The following is a 20,612-nucleotide window of genomic DNA, read 5'->3' on the forward strand; positions in this document are numbered from 1 at the left end:
AACATAAACTTTACTACGCAAGTCTAAAATTTTATCAGAATTTTAGTATAATTTTATTATATTAATCAATAATAAAATTTCAATGATCAAATGAGATTAAAATAATATTAAAATTAATTAATTTTATTTATAGATGTTAGAGATAATTTATTATAGATAACATTAATTGAATATCTTATAAATAACAAAATTCATATAGTATACAATATATTTGAATATTTATTTATATTAGTTGTAAAATCTTTAAAAACAAAAATAATAAAAAAATCATTATTTATTTAATATTATAAACATGAAACACCTGAATCACTTATAATTAAAGTGCATGCAAGATCTGCTTCTAATTGAAAACTATTCCAAATTGAAATTTTTCTGTTTCCAAGTTCCTGTTTTTCTAATAATAATCTTGTATTAGGAACATGTGCCCAATATTTTCCTAAAGTAGGATTAGTTAGAATATCATTAATATTTTCATTTGAACTTGCACTTGTTCCTTCTTCATTAATATTATTCCATTGACTAATTAAATTAACACTAATAATTGACAAATTAAATTCTTTAGCAATAAAATGACAAATATTTGCTAGATGATTTAAGATAATTGTTGTTTTATGATCCTTAGAAAATTTAAAAATTAGTGCTGGTAAAGAATCAATAATTATAATTCTTGTACGGCTTTCTTCATTTTCTTCTTTTAAATTAACTGATAACCAATGTAAAACTTGAAACAATTGATGTATATTATATACACAACATACTTTGATACGTTCCATAATTTCATTTATAACCTAGAATTAAAATAAAAATGTTTTGCTTACCAATTTCATTTTAACTCATTAAATTATTATTACAGTATTATTACAGAAAATATACATACCTGCTTATTATAACTTTTCTTTAATAAAATTTGTTCTATTCTTGAACCACAAAAATCTCTTTTTGTATCAATATATCTTACAAGATTATTGCATTTAAGTGCAATATTAATTGCAATTGAAAAACACAATTGTGTTTTTCCACTTGCAGATAAACCACATATTTCATATATTTGACCACAATATAAACCACCTTTTAATAAATTATCTAAACTAATCAATTAAATTTAATATTAGTTCTGAATTCTGAATGTTTGTATTTAATATATTTATATACCTTGATAAGTTTGTAGAAATTATATTTTTTTCTTCTATTTCAAATAATTGAAAAGCATTTTTAACTAAACCTCCATATTTTTTACAAATATTTCGCTTAATTTCAATTATGTCCTATAAATTTAACCTTACAATCAACATTTTGCAAAAATTATTATTTACATAATATATTTAATTTTAAAATCTTCATTTTTATTTCTTCTTAATAAACCTATATATATATATATATGTGTGTGTGTGTATATATATATATACCTTTAATGACAATCCTGTAAAAGATGCTAATTTTTCAGAATCTTCATCTATAAATTGTATAAGAGTACAAATATGTTTATGTTGTAATTGTTCTATTACGATGCTTGATAATTTCGAATTTACAGCTGTACTTAATTTGGTCATATTTATGATAATTGATATTTTAGTCACTCTTTATTTATTATATATCGTACTTTTTCAATTTCATTACTTTCTTTATCTATTATTTTTAAAATTAATAGATTTCCGGAAAATTAAAACTAACTTAATCAATATAATAATATAATAATCAATCTTTTATAAATTTATGATTAACAGTGCAGATAATAATTAATTATAAAAAAAATATAATCTAATTTTAAAACATTTATATAAAAATTTACAATTATTCTATTTTAATTTGATAAAATTTTTATCTTTTTCTATTTATTAATAATAGTAAATAATAAGTTTCAAATTATTATCGCATTTACTACGTAGATCAATGTAAATATAACGGTGGTACTCAAAAGATGATGCGTTGAGTATCGAAATGACCTCAGCGTCATTCTTACGATTGTACGTATCACAAACAGGTACTTCGTTAAATATAGTAGAATCAAGTAGAATCAGAAAAAAAGATTATGAATTCAAATGTATTTGAATTTCATTTTTTATTTAATTATGATTCATATGATACGATATATTCTATATATAATTATGATTTGCTTCGTGAAAACTTATTGGGACTTTATCGTTACATTTAAAAATGTGTTTAACATACGTTGTATTACGAGAAGTTGCGCATGTGTTCAATATATAGATAAATATTTCTTTGATTTTGGTTAGAAAATACACAAATTCACAAATATAAGAAGGCACAAAATGAAGATCAACGAAAAAGTAAGTAAAATCTTCTTTTTTGAACTTATACTTGCTTATATTTGTAATATTAACGATTATAACAATTGTGAGTAGCACGTGGTATGTTTAAGTGCATGTAACGCGGCAACCATGTTATATCAATTATAAAATATCAAAATTTAAAATATATTCTGATATTTTCATAAATTTATCTTATAAAAAATATATAAAACAAATAAAAAATATTGTTTGTTACAAAATAACAATTTATTGAAAAATAAGTTGAATAAAAAATAAAATTTATTTATTTTTTACATAAAAATTTATTTTAATTAATTTTATAAATAATAATTATAATTAAAAAAAAATAATTAAAAAGATATAACATCTAATTTTATAAACACGTGGTACATAATTAATAAATAAATGAAAGAGATATGAAAATATATACATATATATAGTTTCATGATATCAGTTTATTTTCACTATAAATTGGATCGAAATATTTGGATAACGGCGATCCCAAGAATGTAAAATGATGTAATACTGTATGTTAATGTATGTCTATATTTGTCGATCGTATACCATTATATAAAATTATTATCAAAGAAAAATAATTATTTTTATAAAATCTTTTAATTTCAATATTAAACTATATAAAAATATTTATTTTATGAATACTTTTTAAAAGATTAATTATTTTGCAAATAGTTACATCGAACTGAATGTTTTTTATACATTAAATTTTTATCATAAAGGAATAAATTGTAATACTTTTTTATTAATATTTTTTATATATTAGCAATACATATAGCAATAGATTTTATAAAATGTATATCTACTCAGAAATAATAGTTGCTGATTTGATTTGTTAGTCGGAAAACAAGTCCTTTTAATATTTTTACCAGTAACCAATCAGGAACGTTTAATACTGCCACGTTGCCAAGTATCCGGTTGTATTCGACCAATCGCAGATTCAGTATTCAGTTGAAGCGGCATCTCTCCGTGGCTTGTGTAAACGTGAAGTAGCAAGCAGCTCACGATCTGGTCGCGGTCGAAATTTGTCGGGAACCGTCGCCATGTTTAGAAGTGTGTGCGTCCTTGAGCGAGTCGAGCGACGATGTTCTGTAAAATATTAGATATAGCTCATGCACTGTATATTACGTGAAGTACCTAATTACAATTTAATGCTCGTCGATCACGAGTGTAACAATTATTTTCGTGGATGGCTCACCTACATTGCAGAATTTTGTGATTACAGTATGGTAAGTCCGCCCTCCTATCAGACCAACGCCAACATGGCGGACGAAAAATTTCCTTTGTATCGCCGCGAGGCTCCACTGACGCAATTGTGAAAAATGTATTCTTTCGGAAAGCGATACACTTCAAAAGATCGAAAAAATTGTTTTTTATCATTAAAAAGTTTAACTAATAGACTGGTGTAACAATTATTGTTATTAGATTAAAATAAATTGACATTTTTCTAATAAGAAGACTTGAACGCCCTGAATGCTTGATATATTGGACGTTTGCATATTCGTTGCAATCTTTTGATATTCTAAATGACATTGTTCGTTTCACTATTCAGTTGATTGTAGATACATTTTTAATGTTCATGCTGTTGTATTTTGAAGGATATTTTTTCTTTTGCGCAATACGCATGTTTTATAAATTCCAATGTGGTGTATCAGTTGTGAACGGAGAAATTTTGATTTCGGCGCTTTTTTCACAAATCAATTAACGTTCTCATTTTGATTCATTGAAATTATCTTACTTAGAATAAGGTTGAAATGTATATATTTGACCTAAAATTCGATAATAAATTATTCATATATTTTAAGTAATTGAAAAATAAACTTATTACCAATCTGTGAAGCTTTAATTTCTTATTTTTTATATATGTTTTTTTTTTAATTATCAATTTTATATGTATATTTTTTTAATATGAAATAAACATATAATTGTCAAAAAAATGTGCAGTTTAATATAATATTGCATACAATTGACAAATTGAAGTTATTTTTCAATTTTTTTAATTTTTAATTTTCTCCTTTTGTTTGTTTTCATTTGTTTTTTTTTATAAATCTAAAATAATTTTTTTTTATTAGTTTAATTTAAAGAAAAATGTTTTTAAAAATTCTTTTGACAAATATAAGATAAAAATTGAAACATTTATATAATTTTTATTATTTTATTATCAAAAAATAAAAAAAATTTAATTAAATTTTTTTTTATTATAAAAAAAATATAAATATTTATTATTTTAGCTTTTTCAAAATTTAATTACAAATAACTTAAGTTTAAATTTTAATTATGATAAATAGAAATTTTTATGGTATGTTTAAAATTATATTTAAATGCATTGTCAATATTGAAAAAATTTTAATATGTATCTTATCTTATCTTTATCTAATTTTTTTATTAAAAATTATTTCATATAAAATTAAAAAATTAAAAAATAATTTTTAATAATATTTATCAATAATTTGTTTTAATAGTGTAATGTGTAATGAGTGATAAGCAGACTGCACCTATTTTACCGCCCCTTAATGGGGGTGGAGGAAGCAATGGAAGCACAACTCAACAAACAGTTAATCTGCAACAAGTTCTTGCTACTGCTCAAGGACTCAATGTTCTTACCACAGGTACTGGACAACAATTTGTTATTACTTCACAGGTTCCTGGTCTTACACAGGTATGTATGAAATTTCTATAATAAATATTTAAATTTTTTAATGAATATAAATTAAACAATTATTTTTTTAATCGTAGGTTATTCCAAGTAATGCATCAACAAATGCAAATATTCAACAAATCGGTGTTAATATTAGTAGAATTGTTAATATTAGTGGTACACCACCACGTGCAAGTAGTGTGGGAGTTGCAGGTGTTAGTAGTTCACCTCTCACATCTCCTACCCGTCAAAGTTCACCTAAAGTTGTTTTAGCAACATCTCCAAAACTTGTTCGTACTTCTATTAGAAATATGTTTGTTGCACCAACTTCTCAAGCTTCATTGCAGTCACCACCTGCAAGAAAGAAATTGAAGTTAGCAGATTCCACTGAAAAATCTACTATGATTGCTGATGATACAATGGGTTATAGAAGGAGAATTATGGAACATAAAATGAAAAGAATGCGTGCAATAAGAGAAAAATATGCTGAAAATGCATCAGAACTATTCTTTCTACATGCTGGAGGCAATATGATGGATTTTCAAACATGGAGAAAGAAACCTCCAACACCTCAATACTTGCATTTTTTACGGCAACATAGATTAGATCCAGATGATGATGATGAAGATTTAACAGCTCCACTGCCAGCAATATCAGAAATTCCATTAACACCAACTACAACTACTGTTTCTACAATAGTTCCTGTGAATCAATGTACAGAAGTAAAAATTTCTGGAATCAATGTTGCTCCAGTTGCAGTATCTACAACATTGCCTGCTGCAGTAGCCCAACTTAATCAACAAGGTAATTATATTATTATTTTAAATATATGTAATAAATTTGATATTTTAAAAAAGAAAAAAAAACAATTTTACAAATTTCTAATAAAATTTTATATTTAGTCTAATATAATTTATATTTAGTCAATTATTTTTCTTAGAATGCTAGAAGGCACACCATTATATTTATTTCTTTAAAAACTAATAAATTAAAAAATAAAAAAATAATTTCTATTTATATATAATGTATTAAGTTTAAAAAAAAATATTTTGATTAATATTGTAATATATGTTTAAATATATTTTGATTTATTTTGTATAGAAATTATATAGAAATTGAATAGAAATATTAATTTTTCCTTTTTGATAGATATTTATTTGAGAAAGTGGAAAAACAATTAAGAGTTTTAGTACATATTTTATAACAATCAAAATAATTACTTTGCATAATAGGACATGTACCAGGTAGGCCTCAAGGGGGCCGCCATGGCATGGTGTTTGCCTTCAGACCAGCAATTCAGTCTTCACCAGTCACCGCTCATCCTCCACCTACTTCTACTCTAGCACCCACGCTCATTATAGGTGATTACTGCAGGCTTATCATTTGATGTTTAGATCCATTAATCTTCCTTATACAGATTTCTATATAAATTATCTTTGTTGCTTCTTCTTATCATATTTGCATATACTTTCTATTTAATGCTTTTTATGCATTGAATTAAGTTCAGAAAAAATGAAACTTAAATAAAAATAAGCAATTAATATGAAAATTATTTTCATCTTATTAAAATTATTTTGCATTATTAAAATTAGTTTATTATAGATTTGATTAAATAAGTTTGATTATAATTAATAATGTTGTTTTTTAATAATTAAATAGTATTGCAATATTCCTTAAAATTAAAAAAAGCAATCACTTTTGTTTAAAAAATATAATGAGAAATTTTATTTCATGTAATTTTTTTTTAATTCATTTTTTATTATATTCATATTTCATAGTTCATACTCATAGCAATATCTCTATTTGAGAAATTTTTATTATATTTATATTTATGTTAATAATTTATGTATTATGATTCTATGTTTTCTTTAATATTTTACAATATTATAGAGATAACATATAATCCCACAATAGACGGCTGGCTCAAATTTATGTATTTTGGAACAGTCCACTCTGTGTGGGAAAATTAATTAATTCACAGCTTATGTAAGGTTGTTTAGCATTATGCTTCTCAACCTAAGGGCACTGTTGATACATATATATATTTTTCAAAAATTTTTTGAAATATATTTGATATATTAAGTCTTTTTATTATCATTACAGGTAATGCACCAATAGTTCCAAGTTCACCAAAATCTGTAACAACAACCGTTCCAAGTTCAGTGATAGATAAATCTACAATAACTACATCTATTACAACAACTATTACTACAATGACTACTTCTACTGTTACCTTTACTGGAGCTACTACTACAATTGCTGTTACTACTACCACAAAAACATCTTCTACACCTACTACACCTGTTCAACCTGTTGTCAAACTTGTTAAATTACCTGCTTCTAATGCGACATCATGTGATATCACAAATAACCAAGAACAAATAGTAGAAAAAGCTAAACAAGAAGCATATGTCATGCAAAGGATTGCGGAATTACAACGTGAAGGATTATGGTCAGAAAGAAGATTACCTAAGGTACAAGAACCACCTCGTACAAAAGCTCACTGGGACTATTTATTGGAAGAAATGGTTTGGTTAGCTGCTGACTTTGCTCAAGAACGAAAGTGGAAAAAAGCTGCAGCAAAAAAATGTGCGCGTATGGTACAAAAATATTTTCAGGAGAAAGCAATTCAAGCACAAAAAGCTGAAAAATCACAAGAACTTAGGTTAAAAAAGATTGCTAGTTTTATCGCTAAAGAAATTAAAACTTTCTGGACAAATGTAGAAAAAGTAAGTTTATAAGTTGTAATAATTTTATTTACCCCATACTATTAAGCCGACAATTTCAATGTATTTCAATTGAAAATGTGTGCTCGTTATGGGAACAGCAAAGTCTGCTCATTGTGTATGATTGTATTTATTTATTTTTATAATCAAAGAATTGATGCAGGACATTTATTTTCATAGCATCTAAAATATTTTTATAAAAATAAATATATCGTATATATTTTATTATGTTTGTTTTTTTTTTAAGTTGGTGGAATATAAGCAGCAAACGAGGCTTGAAGAAAAAAGAAAACAAGCACTAGACCAGCACTTAAATTTTATTGTGGGCCAAACAGAAAAATATTCAACGTGGTTAACTGAAGGACTTAATAAAACTGATGGTCCTCAAAGTATACCAGCTTCTATGAATAGTTCACGCATTTCTTCTCCAATACCACCTGGCAAATCTCATTCTGATGGTGTGTAAAATTTATTTTATTGAATTTATTGTATTAATAATATAATATATATGATGTTAATACATATGTTAATATTATTTATAAGATATTTTTGATTCAATTTTAAGGATCAAAACAAATATAATAGTTGATATACAAAAATATTAGTTAAAACTTATAAAGTTATAAACAAAGTTATATTTAGACAAAGCGAGAGAGAAATAAAGTAAAATCACTCTGTTTTCATTATATTGTCTCTTTCCGTTTTATGTAACATGAATTTAAATTGCTTATAACTTAATAAATTTTTTCAATATTTTTGTATACCAATTTATATATTTGTTTTGACTCTAAAATTAGTTCTCCAAAAGTCCTGCGAGTATATTAATATTCTGTATAATAATTAATATTTGTATAATATTTTTTAATATAGAGGATTTTCAACCAAACCAAAGTTCAGATGATGATGAAGAAACTATAGCAAAAGCTGAAGAAGAACTGAAATCTGTGACAAATCATAAAGAAGAAGTTGAATTGTTAAAAAAAGAATCGGAATTACCCTTAGAAGATCTTTTAAAAGAATTACCACCTGATTACTTAGAGAATAGAAGTAAAAGTTTGTCACCTGCATCAAAGGAAGTGGAAGAAGTATGTAATATATTTTTGGATCAAGAATATAAGTGATATTTTATTTTGATAAATAATTTTTTGTATATTTTAAAAGGAGAATGAAAAGACAGCGGATGGAGATATGGATTTTGTTGCCGCATCAGATGAATCCTCAGATGAGGAAGAAACTATCATGGAACAAGAAAAACTGGAAGAAAATGCAGATTATAAACAAGAATTAGACGATCTCAAAGTATGTGTATACTTTTCTAGCTGTTATAGAGGAGTAATGAATTTTCTCTATAAAAGTATAATACTTTTAGGCCGAAAATGAAATGTCTATTGATGAACTTATGGCTAAATATGGTAACATATCAGATGTGCCAATGGATGTTGAACAAGAACCAATTCAAGGTAAATATATATAATATTATTTAAATTAATTTTAGTTATAGAATATTCATATTTTGGTGATGACATTCTACCATTCCTGATGATTCAAGAAATGGTTTTCATTCTTGATTTCTATTTCTGATGTAATATGAGGCATTTGTCTGAAAATTAAAATTTACAATTATTGAATCAGCATGAATACTTATTTTTAATGTATATATACATATAAGTATATATATATATATATATATTTGTATAGAATCAGATAAAGAAAGCACAAAGGAAGAAGAGAATGAAGAAGAATCTACAACTAACGAAAGTGAAAGTGAAGAAAGTGATAATGAAGTTGGAGAAGAGGAGTCTCAAACACAAACTGATAATGAAACTGATATTGGACTTAAATCTCTGTTAGAAGATATATCTATGGAGAAATCATCAGATGATAAAGTAAAATAATATTCTTAGATGATGACAATCTTTATATAAAAAAATAATATATCGGTTATTTTTTATAGACTGCAGAATTGGATCATTCAGATGCTCACAATGAAATGGATAACGTAGCAGCATTGGCAGAAAGTATTCAACCTAAAGGAAATACTTTACTTACAACTAGTGTACGTCATTCTAATATTTTGATAATCTTTTTGTCGTGGAGCCAGTCTTTATTGTTGAGACAGCCTTCCATCCAAGGTTATGTGACAATAATTTGCACATGACCATTTAGAAAGGCTAAAGTATAAGTGGCATCTTTTCTTGACAAGTAAATTAATTCGTCGATTTATTTTAGAGAATTGTCACGACAATTTTTATAAATTATATGAGTTAAAAAAAAATATTTATAATTCTCTAACAAAAAATTGATATAATTTTAGGTTGTTACAAAAATTCCATTTCTTTTAAAACATCCTCTTCGAGAATATCAGCACATAGGATTGGATTGGCTTGTTACAATGTATGATAGAAAATTAAATGGCATTTTGGCAGATGAAATGGGTTTGGGTAAAACCATACAAACAATTGCTTTACTTGCACATTTAGCATGTGAAAAAGGTAATTGGGGTCCTCATCTCATAATAGTACCAACATCTGTAATGCTCAACTGGGAAATGGAATGTAAAAAATGGTGTCCAGGATTTAAGATATTAACTTATTATGGAACACAAAAAGAAAGAAAACAAAAGAGAACAGGTACAAAATTTATTATTAAACAGAAATATAAATAAAGTAATTATAGTAGTAGGAAATATAAATAAAATATTTATAATATTTTGTTTATTTTTAGGTTGGACAAAACCTAATGCATTTCATATTTGTATAACATCGTATAAATTAGTTATACAAGATCATCAAAGTTTTAGAAGAAAAAAATGGAAGTATCTTATATTAGATGAAGCTCAAAATATAAAAAATTTCAAATCACAAAGATGGCAATTATTGTTGAATTTTCAAACACAACGGTAATTTATATCATATTTGGATAATGTATTTTAAAAATAATTATAATTTATATTTATATTTATAATTGTATATTTTATATTGTATTTTATAATTATTATTTTATATGAAAATTTTTATTGTTACAGACGTTTATTGCTTACTGGTACACCTCTCCAAAATAATTTGATGGAATTGTGGTCATTAATGCATTTTTTAATGCCAAATGTATTTCAATCACACAGAGAATTTAAAGAATGGTTTAGTAATCCTGTTACTGGAATGATAGAAGGGAACAGTGAATATAATGAAAATATCATTCGTCGTCTGCACAAGGTTTGTACGTAATTTGCTTTTATATTTATAATTATTTCATGTATACGATTATTCGCTACCGACACAGATATATGATTATATATTATATATCTGTTTTATATAAATAGCGAAATATTAAAAAAAATTCTCTATTAAAACTCGCGTGTCATAATATATTTATATGACATTCGAATCCTGTCTGGAGAAACATTTTTAATAAAATTTTTATTATATTATTTGTTTTTTAATCCAATTCCTTTATTGCATTTACATATTACATATATTACGTTATTTATAGGTTTTACGGCCTTTTTTATTGCGAAGATTAAAAACAGAAGTAGAAAAACAATTACCTAAAAAATATGAACATGTTGTCATGTGTCGTTTATCAAAACGACAGAGATATCTGTATGATGATTTTATGTCTAGAGCAAAGTAAGTATTACATATTTTATATTTTTATAATATATTTATATGCATTATATATTATAAAATATAAATTTTTATTATATATATATATATATATATATATATTATATATTATATTATATTATATATATATATATACAGATTTATATAGTACATAAATACAATTTTTGTTGTAAAGGACAAAAGAAACTCTGGCTAGCGGTAATTTGTTAAGCGTTATTAATGTATTAATGCAATTAAGAAAAGTATGCAATCATCCAAATTTATTTGAAGTGAGACCTACTGTATCACCATTTCAAATGGAAGCAATTGAATATGTCACTGCTTCTTTGATATGGAGTGCTCTGGATTATGATCCATTTAAGGTAATATATATATAAAACTTAATTTTTTTATGAAGATTTTTAAAAATTCAAAGAAAAGTATAATATATATTGATTTTATTTTATAGCATATCGATCTATCTAGTGTTAATCTTTTATTATGTGATTTGGAATTAACTCTTACTGCGTTCGTGGCGCATAGAGTTAGGCGTTTACAAACGTCACGAAAACTTATAGAAGAAATAGACACACAATCAGATCCATCTCCAAGATGTCCATCCGGAAAAATTAAAATTAATGTTAGATTATCTAATCAAGTTAAACCATCTGTTCCACGACAGACCCAAGCAAAATTAAAAAATTTAGCCGGAATTTTACCTACTCCAAAAGTTGGGACATCTCCTTTAATAAAGACTGCAAATAATCAAAGTACTCCAACACAAGGTATAAATTTATAAATATTTATCAATATTTAGTATTTTTTTATTTAATTTTTATTTATTTTTACAGGTGTCACATTAAAAGTAGCAGGTGGTCAACAATTGCAGGGATATTCTGTACAATTAGTTCAACATCAAGGTAGTGTAAAAGGTGAATACTTTTTTCTCTTATTTTTTTAATGTATATGTATATTTAAAACCTGAAATCCTGTGCATCATCGATCAGTGGTTGCACTCAAACTTGTCACTGTGTAATCATTCTTGCAGTGGTGCTAGAGGAATTGATCATCTCGGGCCAGCTTGTTTATAGTTTTCCTATGTTATAAGCATTCTAGAACCGAGAGCACATTAACAAACTTACATTTAATTATTATCTAACATTTGTGAATTACAATTTGTGTAAAATATTTGTTGTATTTGCTTCGAAAATAGCAATCCCTGTTGGAACATTAGCACATAACCCACAAAGTACAACAGTGACACCAACTACAGCAGCAACAAATGCACAGAGGATTACAGTAGGAAATGCAAATATTATAGATGGATTGCAACGACTAGCAACACAAACAGTTGCAGTTAAACAAGGTGATTCCGTCCAAAGAATAGCAATGCCTAATCTTGCACAGATGGTTCAAACATCTATTGGTAGACATATCATTCTGACTTCGAATCAACAAAACACTAACACAGGTTTGTCCCAAGTCTCATGCCCCTCTGATTTATGTCGACATTGTGTGAATCATATACATTTTTTTTTCATATCATTTGTATGCATTTAAGTGAATGTTAAAATATAATGCATGATTATAAATATTTTCCTAAATTAATAGCTAAAATCTTTAATCCAATACAGCATAATTTATAAATTGATATTTTTTATATCTTTTTTTGCTCTTTATAATAATGATTAATATTGTTTTATATTTACAGTTTCATTTCCAGTAATGACTCCGTGTGTACAACGTTTGAAAGTCTTACCAAAATCTTTAATGGGCCTATCTACTACAGCAACTACTGTAAACAAAGTCATAGGAGGTGTAGTGACAACTACAAGTGGAACAAGTGGAAGACCCGTAATGAGAGTACCACCACTGAATGTTACTGCTTCTCCTAATATTACTGCACAGTCTGCCGCTGGTAATGGACAATCTCAACAACAATCAATTCGTTCCGGTATTGTTACTAGACACGCACAAAAAGAATCAGAAAAGGCACAAACAAAAGAACGTCCAAAATCCGAATTTTATTTGGTAATTATATTAAAAATATAATATTTATATTGTTTTATACATTTTTAAAGATTTAAATAATTTTAAATGTAATCTCTTTGCAGCCACAATTAGAAGAAGAACGAAAACAAAGAAGGCAAGCTAAGCTTCGTCTGGTTGCAAATATTAATGAAAGACGATGTGCTGCGTGTCCTTTATATGGAGAAGATTTGTTTATGGCATTAAGAATTGGTAAACCATCTACAGCATGTAGATGGCATAATGGTTGGGTTCACTGTGCAACTGCTAAAGATAATACACGTACACGAAGGCAATTTTTTTCTCGCACAGAAGCACTTGCAGAAGCGATTAAAAGTACAGAACAAATTGTTGAAGAGCTTAAAGAAGTTTTTGAAAGGTATGTTATATTGATAAATAAAATTTAATTTTCAATATATATTAATATTCAATTATCTTTAATATAATTTTGTTTTGTACTAGGTTTGTTGTACATGTTCCTGCTGTATGTGCTCCTGCACCACGTTTTCATGTTTCTCATCCTCCTCCACATAAATTGTTTGGTCAACGACGTATACAAATGGAATTACAACGTCAACTATCGCCAAAATTGGCATTGTTCCATCCAGTAGCTAGTGCAATGATGACGCAATTCCCGGATCCTAGATTGATACAATATGATTGTGGAAAATTACAATCTTTACATCAACTTCTTAGAAAACTTAAATCTGAAAATCATAGAGTTTTAATTTTTACACAAATGACAAGAATGTTGGATGTATTAGAAGCTTTTCTTAATTTTCATGGTCATATATATTTACGTTTAGATGGTACTACTAAAGTAGATCAGCGACAGGTAATAATTAACTACTATAAACATTATTATAATAATAAATTATTATAAAAATCATATATCAATTTATAAAAATACTATAAAAACATTGTTTCTTTTATTATTTTTTTAATATAGTTTATCTTATGAAAAAATTATAGGTTTTGATGGAAAGATTTAATGGAGACAAACGAATATTTTGTTTCATTTTGTCGACGAGATCTGGAGGTGTCGGTGTAAATCTTACAGGAGCAGATACCGTTATATTTTATGATAGTGATTGGAATCCTACAATGGATGCCCAAGCACAAGATAGATGTCATAGAATAGGTCAAACTCGGGATGTACATATCTACAGGTATATATATATATATATAAAATATATGATATTCCTATATTTATAAGTATATTTAATAATGTATATTTTAGGTTAGTAAGTGAAAAAACTGTGGAAGAAAATATTCTGAAAAAGGCCAATCAAAAAAGACTACTTGGAGATTTAGCTATTGAAGGAGGGAATTTCACAACAGCTTACTTTAAAAGTGTAAGTATTTCATTTCAAAAGTATTAATAAAATGTTCATTTAAAATATGTTTATTTAATCATGTATAATATGATTATAATTATTTTTAGTCTACAATTCAAGATCTTTTTAATATTGATCAATCGGAGAATGATGCAACAACCCGAATGGCCGAAGTATTGGAACAAAATAGAGATCGAGAGAAATTTTTGCAAAAGGATAATCAAAGTCAAACTTTAGAGGATAAGATAGCAATGGGTGCACTTGAAAGTGCTCTTGCTGCTGCTGAAGAAGATCTCGATGTTCAAGCTGCAAAGACTGCTAAAGCAGAGGCTGTTGCTGATTTAGCAGAATTTGATGAAAATATACCTTTAGATGATGCAGATAGGGATGATTTACAAGTTAGCAAGGCTGAACTTGAAGTACAAAATTTAGTATCTCAGGTAAAATAAATGTTTACATTTATTTTGCTGATATTTTTCTTAATATCAAAATAAAATTATTAAAAATCATTTTTTTGTATATAGTTGACGCCCATAGAACGTTATGCAATGAAGTTTGTCGAGGAATCGGAAGGTGCATTTTCTGCGGCACAACTTGCAGCAGCAGAACGTGAACTCGAAGAACAAAAGAAAGAATGGGAATTAGATCGATTACGAGCGCTGCGTGAGGAAGAAGAAAGACGAATGCGATTAGCTGATGATGACGAGAAGCCGTTGACGTTTGGACGTGAGGATGCGCAAAATCAGGTTAATAGTGCTAGTAATTCTAAGAAATTAGTCAATAAGAAACTCCCACCGAATAGGAGGAGGAATTCGCGTAAGAATATTAGTAAAAGTGCTCAAGAATCAGAAAGTGAAACTGAGACTACTACAGAATCAGAATCAGAATCACAAGAAGATGTCGTAGAAGATAGTCTTGACGAAGAGTCAAGTCATACGGAAAGTCAAAGTCAAGGCGATGAAGATGAGGAGGAGGAGACAAATGATCAGAATGATTCTGGAAAAGGCGGATATCCAAAACGTAAAAATCGGTCTAATAAATCATTCAGTCAAAATCATTTTGATCTAAATAGTCCGCGAACGAGATCTAGAGGAAACGTAAAAATTAATTTATGGACATTAGATGTAAGTCCTATTTTACCTGGTATAAAACCAAAATGTCGAGGAAGAGCTAGTAATCTGCGTAAACAACGCGAACTTGAAATGAGAATGAAAGCAGAAGAAAGTTTCGTCCTACCTTCATCTCCCGTTTCAAGTTGTAAAAAATTGAATAATGCAAATGTTTCAAATAAATTTGACGAAGAAGATATTATGAATCAAAAAGTAATAACAACATCTGATTTAAAATGTACTGACAGTGAACAAGATACAATTTTACCTGCTGAAGAATTATCTGAAAGTATTGAAAATTGTAAAGTGATAGCAAATCATTGCATTGTTGCAACTTCTTCACCAAAGTCAAAATATATTAAAACAATCACGATAGAAGAATCTAATTCTGTTCCTTTAAATTCGGTAGAAACAGAAACATGTTCTCAATCAGGTAATTCATCTGGTATGTCAGAACAGTGTAAAAATTCAGAAGAGAGTATAATTGATGACAAAGTTTGTGATGAAGATGTAACAGATATGTCATCATCGATATATATTACACAATCTATGTATAAATTAACAGCGCAATCTAGTAATTCTGAAGGTGATGTAAGTTATAATGATGATTCTGAAAACTCTAATGTCGATTTGATTTCACAAAGTAGTAATTCTTGTTTGTCTACAATAGAATCAAATACAATAAAAAGAATTTCTGATTCAAAATGTTTAAAAAATCCAATAACTTTAGAAATAGATGAGGAAATTAATATATCAGAAAATTCATTAATTGCTCCTTTAAAAAATAAAATGATTGCTCAAGATGTAGATGAAAATACCGGTGAATCTATAGAGAAGTTAAATGATTCTATTTCTAAAAATGAGATAATTTCATCTAATATTAATGAAGCAGATATGCAAATAAAAGAGGATTTACTTACTTCTAATATAAAACTAAAGACATTGGAAGATAAAACTGTATATAAATTCCAAGATACAACAAATGTTTCCGATGATGAATGTGGGTCAAAAAACGATGCGAGAGCACAAACTCCTACTGAAAAGGAAAATATGAACATAGAAGAAACGTTCAAAAATAAGGAGCAATTTGATGAAAGTACTTCAAATTCAAATATGACACATAAGTTTGTTAATGATACTGAATCTATTTCTGTGATAGAATCAAGATCTAGTCAGGAATTTAGTAGCATCAAACAAGAATCTTTTACTAAATTAGATGAATGTATGTATGACGAAAATGATTCAAAAATTCAGTTGACTTCACCAATGCAAAGTGACCAGTGCACCAGTGACAATACTTTTTCTTTTGATATTTTAAACTCGAATGAATCATGTGAATCTGAGTCTAATGTAGAAAATAAAGTAAAATTTCGTAAACCAGATATAGTATCTTACGGAGTTATTACAAGAAGCGCAAAAATAAATGTTAATATAGATAATTCTGAAAATAAAAATTTAGAAACGCATTCGTCTCTAATATTATCTGACGAATGCTGTGAATCAAAACAAAATCAAGGAAATGAAAATTCAAATTCAATTTCGAATACTCATCGTAAAGAAATTAGTAAGATGACACAAATTCGAAGACCTGATACGCCTCGGCCCACTATAGAACAAGTTAGAATTACAAGATCGAGTGTAGTTCGTTCTTTAACACCTCCACCAAATTCAAATCCTATGAAATCAGTACACAAAAGACGACCAGATACTCCTTTGCCAGAATGTTTTAAATCTTCTCCACGACCAGCAACAAGATCTATGTCAAATATAAATTCACCATTAAGAAATGAAGAACAGAATACAACATTATATGAAAGGCCTATGACGCGTAGTTCAAAATCCTTGGATAATGGATTCTTAAATCCACCTCCATTTCGAAGAAGCAGTTCAATACCACCAATGAAACCAATCTCTGAAAAATTGAATGAAATGAAAGATTGCAGTTCTATTTCGACTAGATCTAAGAAAAACAATGAATTTAGCAATATAAATGTAAGCACAAGACGACGACCGGATACACCTGTTCCTACTTCTGAACAAACATCGCGAGTTACTCGATCTGGACTCAATTTCATGTTAAATTTAGGAAAATCGAGCGCTAATCATATGTCAAATAAAGGAAATAAACATATTCGGAAAACAGATTTATCTTCTGATTCAAAAGCACAAGAAGAAGAATCTTCTATTTCTTCAAAAACGGAAACATTAAATACAGATTCAAATGGAAACGCAGTCGTATCGGAAACTTTTACAAAACACGATGATTCATCATTACCTACTTTTAATGATGTTAATGAAAAACCACAAAGAACAGCTAAAGTCGTTGCTATTCTTACTTTGGATACAAGAAGTAATTATAGTAATAAAGCTTCTAGTTCTGTTCATACAAAAACATCTAATTGCAATTCTGCTGATAAAAATAATAAAAAAAACGTCGATTCTAATTCCAATTCCGGATCTGATTCATCAGAAAAAAATTGTGTTCTTAGAATTTCAGATGTTACTTCAAATTGTAAACTAGATGGATGGTGTAGTTCTGGATTGGATAATAGAGATAGAGATCGCGTTTCATCTAATGTATATTCCAATGTAGCAAGTACTTATACAAATTCCAGTAAGTCAGGAAAAACATCGACGATGAAAAATACATCGTTGAATTCTAAACTTAAAACGGATAAAGTTTCATTGCCTGTACAATCAACAGTGATAGCATTGGTCGATTTAGATAACGATCCTAATTACGATTCATCAGATGGTTCAAAAAGATTAAGAAGAAAAATTAAGCGAACACGATTGTCATCATTTGCAAAACCGTTGATAAGGGGAAAAACGAACGAATCGCAAATAGTCGACGCGGTAGGCGATGAAGAGCAAATACCGCCATTTAAAAAAGCAATTCGTTCTCAGCTTCCTGCTCCTCCTCCTCCTTCACAAACAACTCAACTGGAAAAACTAAGTAGCGGTACTATATCTTGAGTCTCGCTAAAACTTTATCGCTGTAACATTTAGCAGCGTGTTTGTATAAATATTTCTCATAATTTAGACACGCATAAACATTATCTTGGACTACTACTTGGAATTGCGTGCGCATAAGAAATCCAAGTTTTATTTGTTTCTTAATTTTCACATGATTCTTGTATATAATCACAAAAGTAAAGATAAGTAAGATATTTCTTTCGTTGTACTAAGTACATACGTGTAACATTTTTAGCATTGTAAATTGTACTTTCCTGTAAAGGTTTCAAATGTCTTTAAGTGACATTGTAATTTATACTTGGTGATAAAAAAAATGAAAGATGAAAGAAGTAAGATATCTGACTGTATCATATTAGAATATATAGATGAGAACAATTCATTACAGCTTAGTTCATTAGCATGCTGCAAAAATCTCGCTTTTCGCGACGATTTTGTAGCAATTGATCATATAAACAAAAGAAATAGACAGTCGATTCAGAAGTAAACAAAAACAGAAGTAATACTGTGAATGCGTCGTACTTTGCTCTTGTGTAACGCCTTGTATTACATACTTTGCGAGGTGACGACCTGATTACATGCTAGACTTAAGAAGTTCTTCGTTTAATGGTATGCCCCACTGTAATATTTAAGTTGCGTGCCTGTATTTTGTATGATCGAGTGAGTCCGAGGAAGGAAATAAACAAAATATTCCTTGCTACGAAGATCATGTGTTTTCTTATTTCTTGGTGCGTATCCAAGTCTGTTCGATCAAAGGTTCAGTTCCGTTTTGGTGTCAAATTTTGCTCAGTGTGCTTGGTTATATATACTGAGATCATTAAAAATAATGATCTTATATTCTCGCGATGTTTTGGTGTGGCAAGGCTATCATGACCGCACATTAAAAAAAATTTTTTGCAAATTAAATTAGATAATAGCATGCAGTAGAAAGCTCCAAATAATTATTTATAAAATGGCACCAAAACACTGCCTTTGCCATTCCAAACTTGGAGTCAGCCAAGGTATAAGCAGGCACATTAATGAGCGTCTTGTATAATATTTGATATTTAATGCGAAGTTAAAATAACAAAATTCTTGATGACAAAAATGAGCCTTTGAACGAGCAAAATGTATGTATATTTCCTATTCATTTCCTTCAAATTCCAAGATTATTCATTTATTTCGACATTAGTATTTTTTAACTTCATTTATGCTTAATAGAAGAAATATGAAGACATATATAAAAATGAAGAGGAAACGATTTTTTCTTCAAATTCTTCTGCATACTTGAAAAGTTGGTGCATCATACACGACGCTCATTCTTCGTAATCCCTTTAAATCTTCTTGAAGCAGATTTTTTATTTCTAATTTTTGAATAGCTCTCATAGTCGTACTTTAATATCTTGCAGATATGGTTATCGGACGACAATATGGAGCAAATGCCGGTTAGTGTACATATTTTATTTGCATTTTCGTTTTTTGAAAATATATAAAAATTATTTTAATTATTAGATGTGGTGTCCTCCCACACCTCCTACAACGGATAATGATGTTTACATCGACTATTCTTTGGGATTTCTTTATGAAAATACTCCTATGTCGGAAGCACAATTACCTCCGATATACATTAAAAAAGAACAAAAGAGAAGTAGAATTGAAGCCGGAATTAATGATCGTGATGGTAAGTATAATGTATAAATATAGTTACAATATATAAATTCATTTTATTTATTTATTTAATTCATTGTTTTTTAATTAGTTTTACTTTTATTTTTATAATTATATATTAAATTTTTTATATCTTATATAGGACGTCGAGCGGTTAAAATGAGACATAAAGAAGAATCTGTTTACGCACCGAGATCTTTATTTGATCGGCCTTCACCAGCACTTATGAAAATTCGCCGTGATATGAAATTACATAAATACCGTATA

The 20,612-nt window shown here is 27.8% G+C and overlaps 2 protein-coding genes, 1 long non-coding RNA gene and 1 other non-coding gene across 7 annotated transcripts; 2 read left to right on the forward strand and 2 right to left on the reverse strand.

The window, feature by feature from the left end:
* Positions 1-107: 107 nt before the first annotated feature.
* Rad51D (Rad51 recombinase D) lies at positions 108-2,025 on the reverse strand. The gene is made up of 4 exons (XM_003698566.4): positions 1,407-2,025; positions 1,153-1,265; positions 878-1,088; positions 108-788 (listed from the first exon to the last, which is right to left on the reverse strand). The coding sequence occupies exons 1-4, from the start codon at positions 1,548-1,550 to the stop codon at positions 285-287; spliced, it is 972 nt and encodes a 323-aa protein (XP_003698614.1). The 5' UTR covers positions 1,551-2,025; the 3' UTR covers positions 108-284.
* Positions 1,953-19,402, forward strand: dom (domino helicase). 4 transcript variants are annotated; one of them, XM_086909467.1, is made up of 26 exons: positions 1,953-2,288; positions 4,748-4,944; positions 5,022-5,727; positions 6,156-6,284; positions 7,027-7,652; positions 7,897-8,107; positions 8,520-8,734; positions 8,811-8,948; positions 9,019-9,109; positions 9,348-9,535; positions 9,604-9,705; positions 9,964-10,279; positions 10,374-10,548; positions 10,675-10,861; positions 11,139-11,275; positions 11,448-11,634; positions 11,721-12,036; positions 12,103-12,183; positions 12,465-12,722; positions 12,963-13,282; positions 13,366-13,658; positions 13,742-14,114; positions 14,252-14,448; positions 14,520-14,634; positions 14,724-15,056; positions 15,141-19,402. In XM_086909467.1, exons 2-26 carry the CDS (start codon positions 4,759-4,761, stop codon positions 18,699-18,701), a joined length of 9,441 nt encoding a protein of 3,146 aa, XP_086765593.1. In that variant the 5' UTR covers positions 1,953-2,288; positions 4,748-4,758; the 3' UTR covers positions 18,702-19,402. The 4 variants fall into 4 exon arrangements, with proteins under 4 accessions (XP_086765593.1, XP_086765592.1, XP_086765595.1 ...); XM_086909466.1 differs by lacking the exon at positions 1,953-2,288 and adding an exon at positions 3,235-3,514; XM_086909469.1 differs by lacking the exons at positions 1,953-2,288; positions 12,465-12,722 and adding an exon at positions 3,235-3,514.
* On the reverse strand, positions 3,011-4,328 carry LOC147657446 (uncharacterized). The gene is made up of 3 exons (XR_015292397.1): positions 4,114-4,328; positions 3,484-4,054; positions 3,011-3,374 (listed from the first exon to the last, which is right to left on the reverse strand). It is a non-coding gene; the product is annotated as an uncharacterized LOC147657446 (long non-coding RNA).
* On the forward strand, positions 7,683-7,816 carry LOC116415363 (small nucleolar RNA snoR639/H1). Its single transcript, XR_004225983.1, has one exon. It is a non-coding gene; the product is annotated as a small nucleolar RNA snoR639/H1 (small nucleolar RNA).
* Positions 19,403-20,612: the final 1,210 nt, after the last annotated feature.

Source organism: Apis florea, unplaced genomic scaffold (assembly GCF_048593485.1).
Source record: "Apis florea isolate Af1SG1 unplaced genomic scaffold, ASM4859348v1 contig_3158_pilon, whole genome shotgun sequence".
Classification (NCBI taxonomy): Eukaryota; Metazoa; Arthropoda; class Insecta; order Hymenoptera; family Apidae; genus Apis; species Apis florea.